The sequence below is a fragment of the Uloborus diversus genome, unplaced genomic scaffold (assembly GCF_026930045.1).
Source record: "Uloborus diversus isolate 005 unplaced genomic scaffold, Udiv.v.3.1 scaffold_111, whole genome shotgun sequence".
Classification (NCBI taxonomy): domain Eukaryota; kingdom Metazoa; phylum Arthropoda; class Arachnida; order Araneae; family Uloboridae; genus Uloborus; species Uloborus diversus.
In genome coordinates, this window is record NW_026557777.1 from 78,541 (window position 1) to 106,051 (window position 27,511).

Genomic DNA, 27,511 nt, shown 5'->3' on the forward strand with positions numbered 1-27,511 from the left:
TGTCACAAAACGATCGAATTATGCACTTTAAAAAAAAATCATTTACAAAAGAGCAGTTGTAGGCGGAAGGTTTTTTTTTTTTTTTTTTTTTGCCGAAATTAGCACTAGAGACTTTGCTAAATACGATGCAACTTTCAAAGCAGCCCGACCAAGCCCCACACCAATTTAAAAAGCATTCTCTAGTTCTAAATTAAGGCGAAAAGTCTAAAAATCTCCCGTACCAAGTTTTCTTTATATTTTTACAAAAATAAAATAAAAATATTTATTTTGATTTATAAATAGCACAAAGCCTCGACATTTCTTTATCCCGTAAAATTGATTTGGTTCAATTTTATCCATTTATAAAGCGACAAAAAAATCTACATTGAAACGCAATAATTAAGCTGAAACGTAGTAAAAAAAACGAAAATTCTTATAGAAATCTCATCTTTTACTGATAGCTGGGGAGCTAACCGATGAAAACAGCAAATTATGATAAGAAGATACCACTTGGTAGGAATGTTGTTTATGACTATAAAATGAAATTAAGACCCAGAGGCCATGGGCGGATTTATGGGGGGGGGGGGCGAGGGGGGTTAATGCCCCCCAGTCTTGGGAGGACTTTATACATGGTAACAACACATCTTCAAAAATGTGAAAAGAAAAAATCATGATTTTTTTTTTCTTTTTTTGAAAAGTTCACAAGTGAAAATGAAGAGAATAGCGACTTTCCATTTCTGATGGGGGGGGGGGGGGGCACCATACACTGTATTACAAAGAGTAAAGCTGTCACCGGATTGTTGAAATGTGTTGAAAACGACTACTTTGAATTGAAAACCATGAGAGCAAGTATATCAGTGAAAATATAAGTAATCAGCCGTTATACTTAAAATAATCAACGACTGTTTCAGCAAATTGGAAACTAAAACGAAGATTTAAAAAAAACGGATTTACTTATAAACTAAACAAGCTATAGTTGAGGGCACCCGCTTTGTTGAAGGCCCCGAACTCCGGAAAATTTCATGATTTGTTCTTTAAAGAAAAGAAGAAAAGTACTTGAAAAAATAAATTCCATTTTAAAGTGCTTGAAAACCTTGAAAATTTGGAAAAGTATGGATACATACCATAAAAATTTATAACAAATGATGGAGGGTAGGGGGAGAAATTCCGAAATGTGTCAAATTTAGCTCCTGGCCACATCAAAAATATAAAAATCATGGTTCTCACGTTTCTGTAGCATATTACTTGAGATAAATTTTTGTGGCTCACATGTTTCATATACTGCTGTTTATTTAATCCCGAATGCAGTAATTTTTAGAAATTATTTTGCATTACTTGCGTTTCTGTTTAGCTCAAAAGGGAAAAAAAAACACTACTTCTATTTCTTTCTCGTTTTTTGCACTTCTTGTAATTGAAAATAAAAAGTTGTTGTAATGAGAAATCAATATTTTTTTTTTTTAAACTTATAATGTTGCTGTTGTTCCTGATGCCCCTTGGAGCACCCAAGGTAATCAATAACGAAGGCGCTTATCCGCTTTTGAGGCTAATATAAGCAGCTTTAGTTTGACTAAGCCCCATTTTAGGTGGACTTTTGCTCAGACACATAAGACAGATAGCACAATTCAGATTTATTACAATACAAGGAAATCCGAAGAACACCCAGGGCAGTAGGCGGGAATCAAACCCATGCCTCTCTGCATGCAAGCAGTTGCTGAGCAACACCGCTCGGCCACCGAGGCCCCAAATTTAAAGTAGTTGTTTCTTACAAAGTTAGAACAATACTGTAAAACAGTACAATCAAGTACTAAATTTCAGAGACTGGAAAGACCAATTTAAGTGCCTTAAATAATTTTAACTGTTCTCTAGTCCTTGAAACGGATGAGTCTTTGAAATTCCTAAGCAAAGTGTGCTTCAACTTTATTTCTTATCAAGTGTATAAATTATGAATTGTCCAAATGGGCCTATTTTCTAAATCCATACACCATTTCTTTTAAAGCATTTTTTTTACAATTGATCATTTTATATTTAATTCCTTGTTGTATTTGTCAGTGGGTTGGAGGAGTGATGAAAAACTGAATTGAACCGACAGGCAAAGTAAGCAAATAACAATGCATAATCTTCTATACTTTCTCGCTTTTTCTCTCTGAGAACTGCTAATTGATTTGTCAACCCGAAAACAATTTTTACTGTGCATTATAATAATTTGCAAAAGAGTATTTTGCTATTTGTCTCCGAGATTTTAGAAGTTCCAATTACCCCTTCTAAGGCTTCAAAATGCAGAATTTTATATCTCTTTTACAAAAATTCTTCCGAGGGAGAAACCCCCGGACTCCTTAAAATTGGGGATATTCTATTCCACCTTAGACCTTATGTTTAAAGTATAGTGGGGAGTAGGAGGCTTTAAAAAATGGCATTTTTTTTTTGTCACCGACAGAAAAGTTGTCCGAACTACTAAAGAGACCCAAAGCCTGAAATGGCTTAGGGACACGTAGAGTCTAAATCCAGCCAGTTGAAATTAATACAACTAAAAAAAAAATCTTGCCCCCCCCCCCAGGAACTTGGTTCTAAATCCGCCTATGCCAGAGGCATTTTCAAAAACCGTTTAAATCCAAGATGGCGGCGTTTTTCAAAATGGCTATCCATATTAAGTTTTTTTAATATATGTCGTACAAAAGAAGTTTTTATATTGAATTATAGGTTTTTCAGGTCACAGATTTCATTTTTTATGTTGAAAATAAGCTAAATCTTCATTTTTGTTCATTTAAGTATAATTTTATTACTTACAAAAGAGATTACGTGCTTTTCAAAGTACCAATATAAAAATAGGAAAAATATTAAATGCAAATATGTACCAAAATATTACTACTATGTCGTTAGTAAAACACTGCTTCATTCTTCGCATTAATTTTTGCATAGTAGTGTGCAGGACAGACCAGTACTTCTGCAGCTACACTTGTTTTTGCAGATTTTGCAGGTGCACTTAATGAACTCAGTGCAGGAATCAGAAATTTCACGTAACTCTGACCATTTCAGCTGCTATCCAACCCTATTCACTAGGAGATGGTGCCCGTATAATATGTTTGTGAGCTTGTCCCCAAATGTGTTCAGCCTGGAAAGCACTACGCAATACTTTGTTGGTGGCAAACTTTCAAGTGGCCGATTTTTTGTCATATTCAACTCTTTCCTTGCTTCATTTACAATTACGCTATTACTAGTGGAACAGTACACACTGTTAAAAAATTTCCGGAAAATTTACGGTAATTGTTACTGGCATCCATGTTGCCAGTAACTATTACCGTAAAAATCAAATGTTACTGTAAAATTTTACGGTTTCCTCGGTAGGCCACAGCAACCAATTGGCGCTGGGATCGCTTATTTCTCCGGTATAAATTACCGTAAATATCAGCGATGCGTTAAGTCCGCCATTTTACAGTAACAATTACCAGAAAATCTTCCTGAATTGCGAAATAAATAAAAACGCCACAGTTGCTTCTTTGAATATCATCCATGCCTTCCAAGTTGAATTTTTGAACTTTCCAGTAAAGCTAGGAATGCTGTCACAAAACCTATGAAAGCATGAAATCCGGGTAAAGCTTTTCTTTTCCAATAGCTTCATATATGGCATGAACTGTAATGCATTTGCTGTTTTCTGTTACGAAAGCAATCCAATGTTTATCTAGACTTAATGTTGACAACGAAAAAAAGTAAGATATTACAAAAACTAACACATCTGCATCAACAATGCACACGACAATATTCCTGAAACGGTTTTTCTACCATGTCTTGAAGATTCACTATCATTCTTGAGCTTGTTTCTTCTGGGCCAGGGCAAGTAACATCAATGGAGGAAGTTTTTGCAGTACTATTCTCTTTAATGTCTTCATCGAAAGTCGTTAGAACCTGTACATTTGTTATGGTACTTACAGCTAACGTACCTAACAGCAGTGGTGACGATTAGGCTTATAAGTGGATAAGGGGGGGGGGGGCAAAAAAAAAAAACACTAAAAGCCATGGGATTTTCAGCGGCAGCAAAAGATGAAAAAAAAAGTACATAAAAAGGAATTGACATCACTGTGCACAATAATCCTGCTATCGATTACGATAAGGTTCTGGTCATTTTCGAAAAATGGATTTCCAAGTTCTTTCAAAGTGCTATAAAGAGCTCGAACCTTAGTAAAATATTTAATTTGAAATGAGTGGTACTGCTCAAGATGGAGTCGACTATTTTCTTCATGTTTTAGCTTAATATCACACTTACAATCTTCTATTATTAATCGGCTTATTTGTGGTCTAGGAACCATCCAACGCCTAAGTGCTGATGGATCCTGTGTCAATACTATTGCACCGCAATCTCCTTTTACTATTGCATTATTTTGTTGGTGTGCTTGATCAATACTGATTGCTGAGAATAATCTATTAGATTTTCTTGTCTTAAACTCACGAAATAAATGATCGATGTAGCTCTGATGGTAGTTCAATCTCTGCATCATAAAGATCTTTTTAGATGGATTGAAAACGGACGTGCGTAATTTAAAGCCACAAACCTCTAAAACATTTGTTGATTACTATGAAAACATATTTAAACTTTACGTTTGTAAAGATATTGAAACTTTCCAATGCCAGAGAATTGGTTTTATTTGGGGCATATATGTTACACCAACAATTAAAGGTCAAACTAGAGAGAAGTGGGGAGCAGGAATAGGAAGACAAGTGCTTTCATACGGTACTTTACCTAAAAATTGGCCAGGATTTTTAAGAAATTCAAATAACAAAGAAGGGTTCTTTGCTCTGTTAGGTACGTTTAGCTGTAAGTACCATAAAAAATGTGCAGGTTCTAACGACTATAAGTGACGACATTACAGGAAATAGTACTGCAAAAACTTCCCTCATTGATGTTACTTACCCTGGCCCAGAGGAAACAGGCTCAAGACTGATACTGCATCTTCAAAACATGGTAGAAAACGGTTACAGGAAGATTGTCATGTGCATTGTTGATACAGATGTCTTAGTCTGGGCAATATCTTACTTTTTTTTCCTTGTCAACATTAAGTCTAGATAAACTTTGGATTGCTTTTGGAACAGGAATCAACAGCAAATCCATTACAGTGCTTGCCATATATGAAGCTATTGGAAAAGAAAAGGAAAAGAAAGGCTATACCAGGATTTCATGCCTTCATAGGTTTTGTGACAGCATTCTTAGATTCACTGGGAAGTTCATAAAATCCACTTGGGAGGCAAGGGTGATAGTTAAAGAAGAAACTGTGGCATTTTTTATTTATTTCACAGCCTTTAAGTTCTATACCGAGCGAAGTTTTTGACATTTTTGAAAGGTAAATTGTAGTACTACTGTACTTTTCCACTAGTAATAGCGACACTGTAAATGATGCAAGGAAAAAATGGTTTATGACAAAAAAACAGGTCACTTGAAAGTTTGCCAGCAACAAGTATTGCGTACACTCTCAAAAATAATTCCTTCAATTGACGGAAATTCTCTTGGCAGCAGTGCTGCCGGACTTTTCACGATTTTTAACGGATTTCCGTTTTTATTTTCTCTTGTCAAATGAAGGAACGTCCTTCTTTTTTCTTTTCGTCATAGGAGGAAAATTTTCCGTCATTTGACGAATTTCCGTTTTTATTTTCTCCTGTCAAATGAAGGAACGTACTTCTTTTTTCTTTTCGTCATAGGAGGAAAATTTTCCGTCATTTGACGAATTTCCGTTTTTATTTTCTCCTGTCAAATGAAGAAAGTTTCGTCCATATTTTTCCCGCTGTGGGAGGAATATTTTCTGTCATTTGACACTTTCCCCGTTTCTTTTCTTCTCCGTTAAATGTGGGAAATTTTTCGTTGTTTGAAGAAACGTCCGTTATGGTAGTTTCTGTTACATGAAGTCAACTTTTCGTTATTTGAAGAAATGCTCGTTTTTTTGTTTGTTACATGAATGATTTATTTCGTTGTTTGAAGAACGTCCGTTATGATCGTTTCTGTCAGATGAAAGACAATTTGCGTTATTTGAAGAAACTTTTTTCTTTTTTGTTTCTGTTAATGAGGTTTTTTACAAATATTTTTTTCAGATACTTTGAAGCTGTATTTTTTCTTAGTCCGAAACGTGGATACATCAAACCACCAAAATCCCAAGTAAAATTTTAGACCCCACCCCCTCCCCCGCGAAAAAACTCTCCAAAAATAATTACAAACTTATTTAAAAACAACTTTTAATTTTTTTAGTTTTAGAATATGTTGTCAGTCGAAAATTTTCGTAAACGGCAACCCAAAATTTTCGAATCAAATACGCCTCTGAAAATTCCTCAAGAAAGTTCAAAAGTAGATTCCTTATTGGCTAAATGTATTTATCAAAAAGCTATTTTTGTCACCTGAAAGCAGGTATCTTATTACATAGCGGTTTCAAAATGCAGCTTTCTTTCATGAAAGACGACAAATGGTGTAAGTTTTAAATTTTCATAAACTTCATAAAAATTTTAAGAATATGAAAATTAGTTTGTGAAAAACGGCCATTTCGTGTAATGAGATAACCACTTTCAGAGGCTGAAAACAAAATTATGAAAAATTGATTGTATGCTGATCAACTTGAGATTTACTCACTCCGGTATTTTTCTGAAGTTCTATTTAAATAATAACCTGAAAAATGCACGCTGTACATATATAATGGATAAAAAATGTGCTTAGTATTGGAAGAAGATAGATTCGTCTAGTATCACTCAGTAAAATACAAAAAGAAAAAGAGTGTAGAAGATTGTAGAATTAACTTTATTTTTATAAGCATTTATACATACAGGTAATATTAACAACATCAGCAATTTCATTCCAATGTAAAATGAATCTTTTGCAAATAAATAAAAAATAAAATCTCTTGAAAATTCAATTAATTTTATTTATATTCTTGCATCAACTACCATCTTTATGGATATGAATAATTGACTAAAATAAAGAATTGAAATTGACATTATATGATAAAATTTAATTGATTTAATTATGTTAACCATAATTGAGACTAGATAATTTAGAAATAGATTTACACCCCAAATAAGAATATAGTTTCTTTACTTTTTTTTTATTTGTTCAAAGAGTATATGATATTTTGAACAAAATATACAACAGTCATTTTACATAGTTTTCCAATCATAAAAATTACACTAACTAGATAAATAATAAAGCTTGATTTAATTTTTGATATTAGTAATTAAAATTTTAATTTCTGAAATTAAGGTTTGCAACATAATTGTAAGCTTCTATACATAACTTATGAATAAAGAAACGGGAGAATAGCCACAAGTTTCAAATTAAGACATTCCGAAAATTATGTAAAAATATTACAATTTTGAAAAATAGACGAGAGCAAAGTATAAAAATTACCAGGCAATTTTTTTCTTTTTGCTTGCTTGTTTGAGCAAATTACTTCTAGTAAGGTACCTTTGATCTATACTTCGGTTTTATATTGTTTTTAGCTTTATAATGATATGACAACACTGCCCATATAGTTTGAATCTTTATCACCATAGTTTTCAGTGCAACTGAATTTCTTTTTGCGAAGCAACAAATTTGAGATAATACATGTTTAAGGGTAACTTAAAGTATTAAAAGTATTTTACATCCATTAACTTTGAAACAGCAATGTAGATTTAGTTGTAATAGCATGTATAACTAAAAAAAAACTAATCCCATAATAAACACTGTAAAGTAATACAGAATTATCGGCAATAATTTCCAATGTAGCAAAATTAGCATTTAGATAGCGACTTTTGACATCAATATGTTTATTCATCCATATTTACTAATTCATTAGCATTTCTTCAATTAAAATTTTTAATCTGTCTTTTAATTTTTAAATGACTAATTTTTTTTTAGCCAAATCAATTTTTCTGCCAATTTTATTAGTTTCAGCAGTGAACAAAATGTTTTTCACAGATTGTTTTTTAAAAAAAACCCTTAAGAGTCTTGACTAAAATCTCAAATACTTTTTTGTGAGTTCTGTGCCCCTAAGGATATTTTTTAATGCAGTAATTTAAAAAATTGACACTTTAAATAAAAGTATAATTTTCAAGGATAATTGTATATCAAACCATTGCCGAATGGGGTCGTTTCCTAAATTTGAAAGTATTTTTTTTTCTGAAAGAGCATGTTTAAAAACATAGTATTTGATCATTTTTAAAATAATTTGACAAAGTTTACTATTTTTAAAAAATTATTTAAATTGATGCGTAGAATCAATTTTAATTTTTACTCTTCTGCCCATGACATAACACATAATGAACTGCCATTCGCACAGAGCATAATATTTAATTCGCTTCTTTACTCACATGTAAGGCAAGGATATGGTTGATAGCAAGCGTAGAGCGCAATATTAAATTTGCTTTTTGGTTATCATAACGTGGAATTGTGGTAAACAGCAAGTGTAAGCATTCAGAGTGCCAGTGAAGTATGCGCATAAGTTGATCATTTGTGGCGTCATAAAGACTATGCCTTGTTTGAAAAATCGGACATTAAAAAAAAATAATTAAAAAATAACTGCTGGGAAAATGAAAGTATTTTCTGGGTCCATGTTATTATTATTTATTTTGCACATTCTATCAACTCCAGTGACTAAAAGTAGTAATTTTGACTGAAGAAAACAACCCCACTGTTTATTCAATTAAGAACAACATTCCTAATACCAGCTGGTCTTAAAACTTTTACTTAAATTTGCATTGATAAGTTTTTGTTCAATAATGATTAAGTTGCAGAACATTAATGAAGAAACTATTCTTAAAATGTCTCAAATACAGTATACTCTCGATATCACAAAGTCGAAGGGACGGTAAAAAAAGTTTGAGATATCAAGTTTTCGAGATAACAAGGGTATAATCATAATTTAAAATATTTTAAAAATTAGTCACACTAGTTAAAAATAAGTGGAAACACATAATGAAAGCTTAAAAAAGGATACTCTAAAGAAGTAGCAAAATGTAGTGATTTACCACAACTAAACTGATCAAAGATTTGGATTACTAAGTTACAGAATGGTTTCAAACGAGTTTCGAGTGCTCCGGAACAAAAGAAGTTAGACAAAGGATTTCACCATTCCCTGCGTCTCTAAAGGGGTTTTCCGTTCATCTCCCGTTTTCAAGGAGGTGAAAATAGGGTCAAAAGGTCCAACGAAATGGCATGAGAAGGGGGCAAAAAGTTTTAGGTACGTTTCTTGGACTTAAATTTTCTGAATCCCCTAGGCTACACAATGAAAGTGACAGAAGATAAGCTTCGCCTAATCATTTGTAACCCTTGAGAGAAATAATGAAGGGGTGTGAAACTTTTGGAAACATTCCTTGAGTGGCTTCAAGACAATAAACTGCGGTTTTTCCGAAAAAGTCATATTTGACTTCGAAAAATATTCCACATAACAAAGTTTTGATTAAAAACGCTTCAACATAAGAATGAAAAATAACATTAGAAAAATATGCAAAAGGGGAGAAATAATTTTTCGTCATATCAAGTTTTTCGAGGTATACTGTACTTGAAAGACATAGCACAGAATTAAAATATAAATGTCAAAGGCACCAAAAACTAAGCCTTTTGACTAGGTTAACACTTTTTTACTCTTGGTTCTTCTTTCCCGGTTTATTTCTGCAAAGACACTGAAAGAAAAGAAAAGAAATTATCACAAGACAATAAAACTAAACAGAGAAGGGTGCAGCAGTATGCCTTTTGTTTAATAAATTCTTGCCCTTTTCCATACCTTGAGTCAATTAAAGGTGAGCATTTTTGAAAATAAGAAGAAAATATTTGAAAAAATTGGCTTCTATTTTAAGTGACTAAAAAAACTTGAAGGTAAAAAATGTTAACATAGTTGCAACCGTCCATAAATAATCAACATTCCAAAAGTGATGTAATTTTGTTGTGTTTACCTATGCATTTTTAAAAAACACTTAAAGTAGGTTTCAGTAATTTTAACTTTATGTGGGAACTGTTCACATGTGCCCTTAGATGTTGTTCATAGGATTCCCACCATTCACCTTAGAACAAATTGCAAAAGTGTAAAATCTAAATTTACTAAAAAAAGGAAACATTTTCATTAATTTACTTGAATGTTCATGTGGTTAGACTGGTATTGAGATCACTCAAACAATTTTCTAGATTTTTTGCAAGTCGATTTCGCACTGGCAAAAAATTTGAATTCTGAAGTTTCACATTTGAGGTTTCATATGCTAGTGATTAATCTTTTGAAGTTACATCATACCACATGCAACTTTCGACTGTAAACAAGACTAATAAAAAAGGTTGAACCAATTTAAGCAGGAAATTTTCCTTTTTTTGAAAAAAAGTGAGGTGAAGTTACGAAAATTGTAGGATATTTAGTATAAATTTGAAGGTATTAGGAATTATAGGATTTTTTTTAAATTAGAATAATACCTACACCTGTAATAGTAATAAAGATGTGCTAGGAGATTGAAAAAATGTTCCATAAGAGACAATGACAATAAAGGGCTGGAACAAATAGATAAAATTCTACTGGGCAGAAGTTTTTTTTTCTATCATATTCTTTCAACAAAACAAGATTGCAAATTTCTTTACTAAATAAATGTTAAATGCGTACTTAGAGAATGTGCTTTCTTTTACTAGAAAGGTGTTTATTTTTGGATGAGTCTAGGTAAATACTTCACAAACAAACATACCCAAATATTAACTATAACTTACTTAAATTATTAAAATTAAGTCACACATGCATGACAATAACATACCGCTGAATGAACTAATTCAGAAAATATATTACTTGCATGTATTGATGCTTTCCATCCAAAAATATTAAAAACTCTTCTGAATTTTAATATTGTCCCCTATAAACAAACAAAAAAATGCATTTTGCTAAAATTATGCAAGTGATGATTTCAAAAGTTTTAGGACACAATTTTTATAAAATTTTAGTACATTTTTAAGACAACAAATATCAAGTTTTTTTTTTTAAATTTAAATGTAATTCATTAGCTTGATTTTCATATTGGATTATAAAACGTTTCAAATTCTTGAAAACTACAACAGAATGCATTCAATCTTTTATTATTTAACACAGTGACACATTATGAAGTAGAAACATATACCAGTAGAATAAATGTCTGTTCAAGTGCTTCTTTACTTACCTTGTTATTGTTTCATCAAAGTGAATTAAAGAATGAGAAAGAAATATCCTTAATAAGGAAAGATTTAAAGTAGGCTGCAAGCCCAAAATTTTATGTATACTTAACTTTTATCAGATATGTCCCTGTAAATAACAGATAAATCATTTAAAGATGCAAATGAATAATTGTTTATTACCGCAACTAAAACTAAGAAAATCTCCGCTTTCAAAATTTTATCTTGGAGTGAATTTGGGGCAAAAGCTTTGAATTGCTTCATTACAACTAATTTGTTTTCAGTAGAGGACGAAGAACATGGAATTAAAAATACAGCTTGATTTTTCAATCTACTTTCAACCTCTTATGTCTTGCCACTAGTGGTGTTCCCATTGGGTATGCTCCACATACGCTATATACTCTCAAACATTTTAAAAACATATAGCTTATACCCTCAAGCTTCAAAAATTCTCACATTATGACATTATGTATATGATCGCATACACATATTGTGTATAACTGATTACTGGGAGTATACCCTCAAAAAAGTAATGGGAACATCACTGCTAGCCACATCAGCATGAGACAGTACCTGTAAAAATCCTTGATTATCAATATTGGAAAGATGGTGTATAAACAGAACAAAATGCTTTAAAGTGATCCTTTTCTGAACAGCACCAATGCTGATCTTGCATACATTTTTGTCTGCTTTTTCCAACCACAAGAAAGAGAAATTTGTTTTCCGTGGCATTTAAATAAAACAAATTACTATTTACAATTTTAAAGCAAAAAGTTAGTGACTAAATTTAAAAATTATGAGTGCAAGAAATGATTCAACTTCAATTAAGAGAAACACAAAGCAAACTGACTTCTTTGTACTGAAAGAACAAGGTAATGCTCAGACCACAACACAAGATAAGCACTATAAAAAAAAATTACTTCCCATTTGGGGACAACCCATTTAAACTTTGATCTAAATATATTTTTTGATCCAAATGTTTATAGTTGGGTTCTAACTCAACTCATTATATTTATTTTATTTCAATAAGCTATAATACTCTTCACTCCCCTCCCCTCGACCACAAAACTACAATTTGAGAGGAGGGAATACTCTCCCATTTTTCATTTCTTTTGAAAAGAGAAAAATTAAAAATATCATATTCTAATTTTTTGCAGAAGAGAAACGACTGCAAGAGTTACAAAGTATATAGATAAAACAAACAGCTTTATATTGAGCATATGTTTTGGTTAACTGCACCCCCCCCCCCTTCATCAGAAAAAAAAAAACAGCAGCATCATAAGCTTTTCTCTTTTTTTAGAGAAAATTTCTTAGGGTCTACCAAGTTTATTTTATCCTACAATATAGGCATATCATCATGAAAAGTGTCATTTCTGGGTTGATTTTTAGGAGAATTCCTACCCTTGCACTAAGTACTTGCAGAGCAAGATAATACACAGAACGTAGTATAGCTCCATTCTACATGTCAGGTGCGAGAAAAAAATTATTTCTACTTGGTGATTTATTCTTGAACCTATCTAACAATAATACTTTTTCCTGAGTTACAGCAAAAAGTATACATCTTTAAAAACTGCATGTCATGTAGAGACTCCCAACTGAAGAGATTTTTGTTCAGCAGACTGCATATTACACATGTTCTATCCAGTTCATACAGGGTGTATGAGAGCCTTTTTAAAAAATTAAGATGCATTAGCAATTATCAGAAAAGAAAGAAAGAAGAGAAAATACATTCACATATTATTTCCTTCTTAAGTCTATCTAGCTTTGAACCGCCATATACATAGGATGAACTCACAACAATGTATATTTATTTCTAACCCTGAATTGAACTCTTTCTTCTTCTTTTTACTGATATTTAAAATTTTCTCCCCCTTAAATGTATTAAATGGTAAGATTGTTGAAACAGAGAAAAGGGGGAAGGAAATTTTGTACCGGCAAAAATTATGAAACACCCAATTCTTGGGGAAAATTTCATTGTTCTCATTTGATTCTTAACAATTAGAAGGCTAGTAAAATCGAGCTCAGGTTCTATTGGATAAAAAAAATCACGTACACCATTAAATTACTTTTTTTCTCATTACAGTCAACTCTCAATAACTCAAAGTCCCTAGGGACAAGCTAAAACCTTCAAAGAATCGGTAGTTTGAGTTATCGGAAGTTCCTTTCTCAGTCTTTTAAAGAATAATTTGTATTTTCTTCTTCAGGAACAGTGCATATTGGATAAACTATAACACAGATAGTTGGAACAAAATTAAATATAAGTACAACATAGAAATATTTTTACAGAGAGAATAATTAAAAAGATACTCTGAAAAAGGAAGTTAGTTTCGCCTGCTTAGGCTTTTTATTGCATTTTAAAATGTCATTAAATTTGTATGCTGTGGGCTCAATTTTTTTTTTCTCTTGATCAATCTTATTGTCTTCAAAAGTCTTTTTGTTCTCAAAGCAGATTCTTTGAGTCATCTAGAAAAAACCTTTTCCAATTTTGGCCAAAATTTTAAGTCTCTCTAAGACTAGCCAGCAATAAAATTTTTAACTGTCAGCCACAGCAAAAAATATCCGCTACTTTTCCTAACACAATCTTGCAACACTACGCGCTTTAAGGAGCAGTACTGTATAAATAATCAACCTTAAGCAACTTGATAAGCAAAGCAATGAGTTAAAGAGAATTTTTTTTTTTTTTAATTTTTTACATTGACTGCATTTTTATGCCTAAAATGAAAACTAAATTTTCGTAAAAACTTTTTATGAATTTTTTTTTAAGCCATAAAGTTTTCCCAAGAAGCGCTCACCAAAGATCCAAATGAAACATTTTATTTTAATTCAAGTATGTATTTGTTCAGAGTGACATGCATTAGCATTTGAATGAATTCAATGTTGTAACCCAATTCTTAAATCCGACAATTTCAAGTCCAAAAAAGTAAAAAGTTGCTCATAACACAAATGGATCATTGACAAATACTATGCTTCAAGTCCGAAATTTTACATTATTTCAGAATTGGTGCATTTGAATTTGATAAATTCCTGATCCGGCAAATGAGTGCTGATCTAAGTCTAATTTTACTCTTGGAAGATTGGGGAAACACCCAAGTATTCATAATTGAGACAATAGCGGAAAGGAAAATCAGTGTGGATAAGAGAAAAATAAGCAATACATCATCTCTAAGGACTCGAAAAGTAAGAGGTATCAACTATTTGTGACATCAAAATTAAAATTTAAAAAAAATAACAAGTTGTGGCCCAACCCAGAAACACTTTTGACAAAACTAATGACGAAATTTTTTGAAGTTATTTATTGAGCTCAAATGAATTATGGTCACAGAAGAATAAAATTAGGTCACATTCAGTGGCGAATCCAGGGGGGCGGCTATGAGGCTGCAGCCGGCTCCAGACTATAACTAATTTTTTTTTTCTATTAGAATTTTTTTTATTGTGTATGCATCTTAAGGTAAAATAATAAAATATATAATTTCCTATATTCATCCTATCTTTATCATTTTAATCGTTTCCCTCAGGTTTATACACTAATTTGCTATAGTAATAGAGATACTTGTTTTCCGAAATTTCCTGTCGAATTTCGGAAATTTTTCCCTGCCTTTTAAAAAAATTTATTTACTCAAAAAGAAGAAAAACAGAAAAAAAAATTCAGACCTCCTTAATTAATGCGCTTAGTGTCAATTCTCAGAATTTTATCTTCGTTTTCCCTTTATGTAACTATTAGTCCACGATTTTTCTTACTTACATTTAGTGACTTGCATTTGCCATGGACAATTTTCATAATCAACAAGAATTGTTAGTTTTGCCTTCAAATTGCTAAGAAATAATGTCTAAAAATTTTATTTTTTAAAATTTTATTTTTTTACTGACATTTAAATTTTAAAATTTTATCACTAAACACCAAATTTTAGATAATTTCAACTGTGACTCCGAAAATTTCATTAGCCCTTGAAACCTCCTGAAAAACATTTTTTTTCAAACGACTTCGTTTACATCAATGAACTTTTGGCGATGTCAAGGAGACATACATTTTTAATGATCTCAGCCACCCCCAGAACTAAATCCTGAATTCGCCACTGGTCACATTAGAACATATTTTTTCACTATGGACTATTGGAAATGCTTTTCTAACTGTAAATATTCAATAAACATCATTCAAGCTAAATTTTAACTCATTCCATTCATAGGTTAAGTACCCTAGAGTTAAAAATGACTCTTCTGACATCTATATGGCTTAGAGATGTAAGGAGTATTTCACCTATCTTTTAAATATGAAGTCGGACTTGGGTCACTACTAATTTTCCCGATTGCGAATTAAAGAAATTTAAATGCACAAATTCCGAAATAAAATTTTAGAATAGGGTTGTTTCTATCAGTCAAAAGTACTACGTTTCGCCACTGAAGTTGATAGAATGAGCAAAAAAATAATAACATGGAGCAAGCTTTTTTTTTAAATGGATAATTTTCAATTATTTTTTTAAATGTACAATTTTTCAAACAAGGCGTTGTCTTTATGACGTCGCAAATGATCAACTTTGGGGCGTACTCCAGTTAGTGGTGCTGACGCTTGCTGTCTACCACGTTTCCAGGTTATGATAATTCAGAAGCCAATTGAATATTGTTCTCTATGCTTGCCATCAACCATATCAGCGCCAGCAAATGTGAGTGAACATGCAAATTAAATATTACGCTCTGCGCTAATAGCATTTCATCATTTGTGATGTCATGAGCAGAAAGAAGCAAAAAAAGAAAAAATTGAATCTGCACACCATTAAAATAATTTTTTAAATATTAAACTTTGCAATTATGTATTTAAAATGGTCGAATCCTAGATTTTTAAACATGCTTTTATAGAAAAAAATACTTTTAAAATTTCAGAAGCAACCCCATTGGCACATTTACTCATGATCCATTCATGTTGTGGGCATTTGTTTTCAGACATTGTCCAAATTTGACGCTGGGTTCCAACATAAATATAATATGAACTTACCAAAAAGTCCGGAGAAAGGTGTTAAGAGGACAATTTTACACATCATCAACATCGGGAAAATCTAAAACAGATTATCAATTAATATGTAAATAAGCAATTTTTTAGCACAAATAGTTTTTGATAGTTTCATTTTAATATGAAATTGTTTAAAAAATAACTCATTTTTTCAAGAAAATTATGAGTTTTTAATAGAGATGTACAAAGTACTTGGTCAATTCGCCAAATACTCATACTTGGGCCAAATTTTGATGAGGTACTCAGCTCAGTATAATACATAGATTTCTTTGCCTCCCCCCCCCACGCTTCCGTATGTATTTTTAAAAATTTTAACATAGTGTTATTTTATTTTAGAGCGTGCACCCTCCTTTCGGGAGGATGCTATGTATGCTACTGACTCGGCCAATACCAAGTAGTTGTAAAAAATTAAATATTGTTCAATACACATTTTTCAATTAATAAAAAAGTCAGGGTTGGCAAGTTTCTGCCGAGGCGGTTAAAACCACTGGTAGAAACCGGTTAAAACCGGCATGGCAAAAACCACTTTCTGCCACATTTGCGGCAGAAACCGGCAAAAACTCACGAAATGAAAAAAAAATTAAATTATTGACTGCAATAGGAAGTGCACAGAAAAAAGAATTATTAACCAAAGCACAATTTAATTACGATATTACCACAATTTATAATCAAATGTTACATTTTTTGGACACTGCAATTGCTTCTTAGAAAAGGTGGTTTCTAAAATCTAAACAGTTTCTCAATCTAATATGTACAAATGAGAAACTTTAGAATATTCCTGAAACAGAAGAGCTAGCAGGCAATGCATGAAGGAACAAGCAATGTTCATGAAACTTTCATCAATTATTTTTTTTTTAACTGGTCCACCATGTAGTAACTGGGGTAGTGGGAGAAATTCAACTGGAAAAATAAGTTTCGAGAAATAGGGCTAATTTGTTTTGCTAAACTATGACATTAGGTACAAAATCTATGTTAATATTGGCAAGTAAAATTCAGACACTTTCTTCTTGAAGCACGTGATAATTTCGATCACAAACAATTTAGATGAAGCATATAAGTGAACAAATTAAAATCAGAAATGCCTTTTAATTCTGTATGTCACTCCTCTTTCCTGAGCACCTATATGATTTTTCGTCCTTTGTTAGATTTATCCAAACATTACGAGCATCTGCAATTGAAAAGTTCCCTTCTCAAACTAAATCAAGGGCATTAGCATAGGATTTTATTTTTTTTAATGATGAAATGAAGTTTCATTTTTTAGTTTACTTAAACGAATATCATTTAGCAATCACTTAGGTAATTAAAGATGTTTTTAAGTTTTTGCCAGTTTCTGCCGGTTTTTACCGGTTATAACCAGTTTCTGCCACTGGCATGGCAAAAACTAGTTTCTGCCGGCAGAAAGCCAACCCTGAAAAAAGTACAAGTATTTGTAATGACAAAAAGAAAAGGATGTCTACATCCATAAGCTTACATTTTATGAATTGAAAAAGCATTCTTTGTAACGTCAAAACATGTGTCAGGAGTGCTCCTGAACATCTGTTTTTAACATTGTTTTATTGCTTAAAAACATTATTCATGTTTGGCAGATGATTAGAACTATAATAGATTCATATTAATTCCAACTTGATTAATCATATTTTTTATTTATTTATTTATTTTTAATTAAAAAAAAAACTTTTTTGTTAAGTTTTTGACATAAACATAATATTTTAAATAAAATCGAATTTTAGCTGGAACTTGTTTTGAAAACTATTACATGGAGGTCTATATAGCTATTCAATATGAGTTCAAAATTTATCACATGTATGTCATTCTTTCATTTAAAGCATAATTAGTACTTGGCGGAGTACTCTGTACTCTACCAAAACGATATTTGGTACATCTTTATTTAATATTTCCTATGACTGTAAAACTTCAAAAATTAAAATGCTGCAAAATTTAATTCATACTAAGTGTTTCCTTCCATATATTATTGATCACCTTTTCTATTATTTACGAAATGAAGATATGTTTTCGGGAGCTTATTTTATAGACAAAATGAGCAGTTAAATCAACTTTTGAACACTTGATAGGATAATATGAACTTATATTTTTCTGGTTAATGTTTCATACTTAAATGAATTAGTTACAGTAAGGTTAATATATCAATGTGTTGTAAGACTAAAATCGAGTATTCAGTGCGTCCATGGTTAAAAATCTATAATGATGCTAAAATTATATATATTCAGTTGATGTTGTTTCAACATTACATTACATGGCTTTTTCATAAATTTGAATATTAAAAAAAGCTAGCAAAGAACTTCAATGCAAAAAGGAATAATCAACACATGGCCTAATGGGGCTGGATATTAAACCCATAAAAATGTTTCCTTAACATTCTGAAAAAATATCTCTGACACAAATAGTAAATATTTTATAACAGTGGAATTGTTGGCTGAAATGGATCTTTTCTTAGTGTTTTAGCTACATTTTGATTTTTATTTAAAATGCTATATAACTTTATAATTAGTATTTCTATTCCAATTATCACTTCATTCGTTTACATAAACAATTATCGTTAATTTGAGCTTTCACCTACACATATGCATTATTCGTTTTACATGCAAATTTCTGAAACCAAGTTTTGAAACCAAAAATAATGCTAAATGAAATTTAATTCATTTGGACTGAATTCATTTCAGATTAATATCCTGTTTGATTTCCAACTGCAATTTTACTATGACAAGAAAAATCTTTAGTTGTTATTGAGGAAAAGATATTAAGTGTTGATGGCTTCCAGCTGCGAAAGCGCACCGAAACAAGAATTATATTAATTCTATCTTCCATGAAAAATTTAAAAAACAGAAAGTTTCTCTTGTTAAAGCCTTAATCACAAAACGGTAAAAAGACATTTGTATCAGCTATTCATTTTCAGCAAGTCTAGAAATATTATAGTTAAACACCCTCGCTTGAATTACCTTGCCTACCCTCGCTTGTTAAGGGGGGGAGGCAACACCGGGGGGGGGGCACATCCCAAGAAACCAAATAAATAAAAACAAAATAAATTATTAAAAACTGTGATCAAGTCTTTTAACAGTTCAATATATTTTTGCAATATTTTGGTACAAATGTGAGAAAAATTTAAAATCATCACATATTACTAAAGCACATAAGCAAGGGATGGGGTGAGGGGGGGGGGGCGGACTCAATGTAAAGTTATGAGACAAAGGGCCGTAGATAGGGGGGGGGGGCGTCGGGATAAATCCTCCCCCGAAATTCTTGGATAAATATTTTTTTAGATTCTGAATTCTAACTATGCTGCCGTTTAAAAATTAATCACTAAAACTTTCCTTTGCTTAAGTTTATTTTCCCCATTATGTTTTCGTCCTATACTTTTTATTATGTCCATACGTTTTTATCCTCACTTAACCATTTTCATCTATTCAAATATTCTCTTACTCAGCCTGAAAATAATTTTTAATTAGCCGCCTGTAAGGCGGCTGGAGCATCAAAGAAGTGGGAGATCAAAGCAGCTATTTTGTCTTTTTTTTTTAAATCAAAGCATTCGACCTAAATAAAAGATGTCTATATCTGATCTATTTATTTATTTTTTGGATGATTTTTTAAATTTTTTTTTCAAAGAAGTCTTTATTTTTTTACAACTTGGTCCATCACAGAATGTTAATGACTCTTATTACGAATAAGACTTTTAAAAGAGGGGAAAAGGACATTTTTAAAACATCAATAAGAAACGTAACAAATTTACATGATCAAAACTCATTTTTAACCCAATAATACTTTTGATTAAATGCTTGATTTTAGTCGATTTTAATAAATTAACAAGTAAAGGATTTATGTTTTTTGATGCAAAAAATTTTACCTTCTAGTTGACGCATTTGTATCCTTTAAGTTTTTTTTTTTTTTTTTTTGATTGCTTATTGCTTTCATTTGACTGTTTTTGGCGTGCTATCATTTTTCCCACCGGCGCGGCACCACCCTCTGCCAGCACCACCCGTCGCGTCGGCCGGCCTCACGATGCTGCTCCTCTAGCGAAAATCGTCTCCAGGTTGCGTCCATATCCTATACACACACACGCATACATACACGCACCAACACACATGCACACACAAACACATACACAAACACCACCATACACACACATACCCCTACACACAAACACATACACACACGCATGCATACAGACACCTACACATACACACAAATACACACAACTGCCATTCATGCCTGCATACAGACAAACACATATGCTTACACACACATACACATACCCCGCCCCCACGACACAAACACTCATACACACAACTACCCACACACTCATGACTGCACACAGACACAAACACACATGCCTACACACATACACATACCCCCCCCCCCACACACACACATACAAACGCACACTCGTGATTGCGAAAAACATAATTTGAATTCAAGATGACAGAATTCAAATAAATTTTTTTTTATTAATTTATTTTAATTTCTACGAATAACAACTATGTCTGTATAAACTTGCTTCTTGCAATTGATTAGATTTCAATTAACAAGTTGAAGAATCTAGTTTTAGTTAACTACTTGGGTTTTCAAGAAAACAATTTTAAGTATTCTCTCCCCCCCCCTCTTTCAAACTTTTAAATACTTGTTATCTACATTAATGAATTTAATACATAATTTTTTAAGGAAATGAATATAAAAAAATGTGTATCAATCATTAAAAAAAAGCATTATTTTGAGAAATTTGAATCATTATTCTAAGCACTTTTTTTTTGAGGTGTCAATTATAGATTACTTTTTAATTGTGACTTTTTATTTTTTTGCCCGAAAGTTATTCTAAGAGGCCCCTTGCAAGCATTTGTAATAGCGAACATGTAATAAACACTGTATGATGCATTATAGACCGTATGTGTTTACATCCGTATAAGTCTTATTTTGCTGAGTTGGGCAGTCATCAGATAGTGGCCTGGCAGTGAGAGATCTTATACAAAAATATCATTTTTATCTGATGAATAATTCTGGTGTAATATAAATTAATTATTAGACATTAATCAACTAAGTTGTTAATTAAAATAATATTTTGATAATATTTTTTTATTGAGCAATCAAAATTGCTAATTATTTTCATTTCACCGTCCGTGATGTTGTGGTTCAGTTTTCAACCCCACCGTCCTCTGCAGACGTAACTGGCCCCCGGTAGATGCTTCTCCTGATTGGTGGCGTCCATGTCCTAGACACACACACGCAAACGTGCATACACACAGGTCTATGCACACACACAAGCCTACACATATTATACACTCGTAACCGTCTAAGAGGAGGGACAGGCTTGGGGGGGCCAGGAACCGTATCTAGAAACAAGTGAGTGGGATAGTAACCAATGAGTAGGGTCCTATCGCAACTCGTGATTGTGAAAAACATAATTTGAATTTAAAATTTCAGAATTCAAATTAATTTTATTTTAGTTTAATTTTTGCAAACAACATAATAAACATATTTTTTTAAAGCTATTTTTCTCCTGTATTACATGTCTCGAACCACTTTTGCCCCCGACCATGTCCCTCCCCGAAAACATATCCTGGCTACGGCCTTGAGACTTGTTTCCTTGCTGATATAACTTATTAGTAAAATGAGTTTCTAAAAATCAGGATAAAAACTCCACACAGCTACCCAGAAGCGTTTAAACACAAGTTAAAAACTGTTAAACAATAATATTTTAATAAATAAAACATTGAAATAAATGAATTCAAAATTTAAGTAGAAACATTGAAGCAGTTAAAAACATAAAACAATCACTCTTTGAGGGGCGGGCAGAGCAACTTAGTGGGCGTTTAGGGGCCCGACTGATTTTTAGCAGGGGGACCCAAAATTTATAGAGCTGGAGCTGTGAATTTAAAATGAAAATAAGAATCAAACTCTATGATAACAGAATATTTTCAATTTCATAACACAAGCAAAATATTTTACATCGATAGAGAAATTTAAAAGGTTCGTTCAAACTACTTATTTATTAATTATTTCAAGTAATATAAACGATGATTTATTCTTTCATATAGTTAAAGTTTCATAGTCCAGGTTAAAAAGAACATCACTCGACTAGCATACGAATTTGTATTATCATTTTCAACAAAAGCAACTTTGTATTAAAACGAAATTACACTGCTTAATTGAAATTTTTCAACAAAAACCTTTCTCAAGGCTTAATGGAAAGTTTACAAAATGAACATTGTCTCGCTACTGTAAAATCAATTTACGTAAATACTATTAATATTGAAATATCGTTCTCTCAACCACAATTTGACTTCCAAACAAATCCCAAGGTTTATTTCTAACCTTTTTCAGTAAACTCAAATAAAAGTACATTTGTTGGCTTTGCATAAGCCCTGTTATGTTCCTGCTCAATATAAATGGAAGCTTTGTTTTGTATACAAATTTAAATATGGCGGCGTTTACTCATCTGCGAAATTAACTTTTTTTCTTTCAAGCTATATTACGTACTGCTTTCCAGTAAAAAGGAACAATACATATTTTTGGAATCAAACTCTAAAATAAGTACTCACCCAATAACTAGATTATTCATATTGAAGGTACTTCTTGAGGTCACAGGACTTCATTCACTTTTACACATGGCCGTTGTCAGGTCTTGGTTTTGGCGGGCAGTCGGCACGGCAAGTGTAGAATTTAGAATGGTAAAAATGTCAACTGCGCATGCGCGCGCCCATTTGACAGAAAGTTTTCGTTTCACCGGAAAAGGATAATTTTTCGTCGAAAAATGAAGGAAAATGTAGCGTAAAAAGACGGATTTTTTTGACAGTGTAGCGCTTTTAAGGCTGGACACATTTGGGGACAAGCACACAATCATATATGTGCACCATCTCCAAGTCAATAAGGTTGGATGGCAGCTGAAATAGTCTGCGTTACCGGATATTTCTGATTCATGCACTGAGCTCAAAAAGTGCACCTGCAAAATCGGCAAGAACAAGTGTAGCTGCAGGGTGGTTATTCCAAGCTCGTCAGCTTGCGAGATCGAGATTTTCGCTCACGTGATCAGCTGTGATGTAGAAATGTCGCAAAGTAGTATTCTAATCTACTCGAACTTAGCTTGCGGCTAGGTTCGAGTAGATTAGAATACTACTTTGCGACATTTCTAATTTTAAGTGAAATAGCCTCTGAACTTCTTCTAATACAGTCGGACCTCGATTTAACGACCCTCTATTTAACAAATTTCGCGATTTAGCGAATTTTTATTTTTCCCCGACTAAAATTAAAGCAAAAACCCCTATTTACCGAATAATAAACCCCGAATTAACGAATCATTTTAAGTATTTTTTTTTTTTGTTAATTTGCGTTATATGAAAAATATTGAATTGTTTTGCAAATATTACATCTATCTTGTCCGAAGCAGAACAAGACTTTTCTTGGAATCAGCCATTTTTAATGGGCGAGGGGGCAACCAATGAAGAGCGATTCTAATGCATAAGGCGATAATAAAATTCCCATAAAAACTTACTTTTCAAATGCTTTACATAACCTGGAAACTAAAAACATATCTCATGCAGCAGGCTGTAAGTTGTACAGTACTTTCTTCCCTCCATAAAGTCGAAAGAGAACTTTTTCGAGTCAACTATCTAGGAAATTGTGAAACATCAATTACTCAGTAGTTTAAAAAATTTCAAATTAACTCGGGAATCGTTAACGAGTTAGTCGGGAAATGCTAAATAAAAAGTGTACATTTTCTTCTAACTATGGATATTTTTGTGCAGTTGCTTATTATGGGTTTTAGATAAGATAGGTGCAGTTTTTTAAAAAATTTTCCACACCTCGATTTTACGAATAACCCCGATTTAACGTATAAAAGTTTTGGTCCCGACCAATTCGTTAAATCGGGGTCCGACTGTATCATAAGATATTAGTTAAGTTTTTAGGGCTTTAATTTTGAAAAAATTTCCAGGAAGGAGCTCCAAAATCTGCTTCCCGTAAAAATCTTCTAAGTTGTCTACAATTGCGTTTTTGGAAGCTCAATTTCAAAAAATTAGAGGGGAGAAGAGGAATTAATTGATTACTATATCTGTTTTACAATAAAAAAAAAAAAAAAAAAATCGGGTAGAATCCCAGAGTTCCATCTCTTATTCTAACGTCAATAAATATGGCCTATAATCGCGTTTTAAGGATTCAACTTCTACAAATTTCGGTGGAGCCTCTTGTACCGTTTTTCCCCACAACACCACCAAATACCGTCTAAAATTGCGTTTTTAAAACTACAAATTTCAAAAATTTTAAAAGAGAATTTTTTAAAATGTGCCCCTCCCCCAACTAAAACTATTTTCTAGTTGCGTCACTGCTCTTGTTGTCATGTTTTGACATGCAAAACTGTTTTATTAATTATTTATTACTTAGAGATTATATAGATACTCACAGTGGCTTGAACTTTGATATTTCAAACATTTTCCTTTTCCAAAATGCATTATTAGCATATCAGAGGAGCTGCTGAACTCTAAATAATTTCAAGATATGAAATAAAAATGTACACCATATTCCAAAATTAAATATTCACACATTATTTTTTTAATAAATTAAATGCCAAATGTATTTTTTTCCTTTATATATTTGTTTACAAAACCTCTTTCCAGATGTTAACTATATTTTCCCCCGAACACCAGAGCATAAAGGCGCTCAAAGACATTTGCACGACGACGCTGATCATGCTTGGCGCGGCCTTGGTCTGAATAAAAGTTTTGTAATAAGGGACCAATTAAAGCAGTTTCTGAAACAGATAATGCTACCCCGAAGATGAGCAATTAATTGCCCACCATTTCAGACCTCTCTTTTCGTACTCTTGTTGTAACTTTCCTCAAAAAAATTTTTTTTTTTTTTTTTAATAAGGTGGTTCCCAAGTAAAAAATCAAGTGCTAACTTCATAATATAACGAAAAGTTTTTTTTTTTGCCTCCAGTAATTGATCAAAAGCATGATTTCCCTATTGGGAAATGTTGAAATTTTTTCATATCCAGAGCATGAAATTGCCGACCCCCAGCAAAGTGCCGCCCGGGGCGGACCGCCCTCTCCGCCCCACCCTAGCTACGCTACTGATGGTGATATTAAAGAGAAGAGAGATGCGTCCCCCCGCCGAAATTTTTTGAAATTTTGAAGCCTTAAAAACGCGAATGTAGACTTTTTTTTCTTAAAATGTAGTGCACCGCTAGTTTCTTGAAATTAAAGCTCCGAAAACGTAATTCAAGCCAACCTTCGATGAAAGGGAGAAGGGGGAGTTTTGAAGGGGCTCGAGACCAGAAATGTTTCGTAATTAAAGCACTAAAAGCACGATTTAAGGCATTTTTGGATGAAGTCGGCGAGAGAGAGAGAAAAAGGGGCATTCTCTCGAAAAAATTCTGATCTTTGAAACCGCAGTTAAAGAAGATTTTTGATGTTAATGGGTGGAGAGATTCGGAATCCTCCCCTGGCAAATTTTCAAAACTGAAATTCAATTAACGTAATTGTAGACGATTTTAAATAGAGTTAGAGGAGTAGAAGGTATTGATCTTCGGTAATATTTGGAGAACGACAGTTTCGGAGGCAGTTTTTTTTTTTAATTCAAGTTCAAAAGACGAAATTTATTCGACCTTGAATGATGATGAATGATTAATTGAGAGGGCGTTTTTTGGAGGTTACGTTGGGTGCACTCACACGGTTTTTCAAAATCGCAATCCTAAATACTTATAGGTGTAGGCCATCTTTAATGACGTTAGGGTAAGGGAAGGGGTTCGAGAGCGTTTTCTCGGTATTTTTTCAAAACCTAAGTTTTAAAAACTCACTTCCAGGCCAGCTTTGGGGACGTAAAAAGAAGGGTTTGGAGTTCCCCACTCTTCCTTTCAGTTTGGCTACGTCCCTCCTATCTTCATTGTAAATTTCAATAATTGATAAACATATTGTGGTAATATTTTTTTTCCAATTTTCCTTTGCCAAACACGATTATTTGCTTGGATTTTCCATTAATAGATAAACATATTGTGGTAACATTTTTTTCCAATTTTTTTTGCCAAACACGATTATTTGCTTGGATTTTCCATAATTAAGTTTTCAATTTCCCGCCTAATATTTTTGTTTTCTTGCAATACAAGCGTTTGCGGCCTTAGAAAAAGGACTTTTAACATTTTGAACGGATGTCGTAATTTTCTGCGATACCTTAGGTTTTTACACCATATCATTTTATTTTAAATATGCCACCTGTATCTCTTGATCAAGCTTTAATTTACTTACGATTTTTACATTCAAACATTTAGACCTTTTGCTGTGAGTATTCATTGTACACTCTAAGACAAAAAAAAAGTAGCACCAGGAAGGTGTGGACCGATGTGAATGAAATTTGGAGGGATGGTTCTTCTGCCTAAGATATGCAAATGATTAAATTTCCAGGTTAGGGTTGCGCATGCAACGCTCGCAGGGTGGCCCTAAGCACAGCGCAAGACCAGCTATATAAGGGCGTCCAGTAGAGCAGCAATTTTAATTTAACTCAATCTGATTTGTTAGTTACGTCGTTTAACATTGGATTATGCCTCGAAATAAAGTTCGCAAGCAATTTACGCAACCAGGAGTGTTCGAAAGGGGTCGCATAATTGGCCTCCGAGAAGCTGGATGGTCATTTCGACGGATAGCACAGCACGTTGGTTACACTGATGTTACTGTTGCACGTATTTGGAGGCAGTGGACTCAACAAGGCACATATCAGCGTCAACCATGCTCAGGGAGGCCGAAACAAACCGTACCGAGGGAGGACAGGAGGCTCGTAAGGCAAGCTCGTAACGATCCAACCAGCACAGTTGCAGACATCCAACGGGCTGTGGGACCTTCCATCAATCAGCCAATAAGTGGTCGCACCATTTGCCGACGGCTGCACGACGTGGGACTGCGCTCACGTAGACCGTTACGACGACTGCCATTAACAGCATTGCATCGTCGGAAAAGATTGGAATGGTGCCGTACAAGACGGACATGGAGCGTCGAATGGTATCGCGTAGTCTTCACTGACGAGTCCCGCTTCTGTCTTGGTGGAGACGACAATAGAATCCGCGTGTGGAGGCAACGTGGTCAGCGCCAAGATTTACGGTTTATTGTACAGCGTCATACGTCCACGAGACCTGGTGTCATGGTGTGGGGCGCAATTGCATATGATGCAAAATCACCTCTAGTGTTCATTAACGGTGCTTTGACCGGCCAACGTTACGTTCAAGAGATCCTGCAGCCAGTTGCTTTGCCATTCCTGAGCACCCGTGTTCGGCCGCTATTCCAACAAGACAACGCTCGACCCCATATTGCTGTCGTCTCTAGAGCTTGTCTTCAAGGCCTAGACAGCATGGAGTGGCCGGCATATTCACCAGACCTGTCCCCAATCGAGAATGTGTGGGATGCCATGGGACGAGATGTCAA

The 27,511-nt window shown here is 33.1% G+C and overlaps 1 protein-coding gene across 1 annotated transcript in view; it reads right to left on the minus strand.

Annotated features, from left to right (window-relative positions):
• Positions 1–3,714: 3,714 nt before the first annotated feature.
• LOC129232236 (protein ABHD11-like) overlaps positions 3,715–27,511 on the minus strand; it is a 41,018-nt gene continuing 17,221 nt past the window's right edge. Inside the window, exon 5 of the mRNA XM_054866451.1 lies at positions 3,715–3,879. Within this exon, the coding sequence (XP_054722426.1) occupies positions 3,715–3,879 (165 nt within the window). The remainder of the gene's footprint in view (positions 3,880–27,511) is intronic.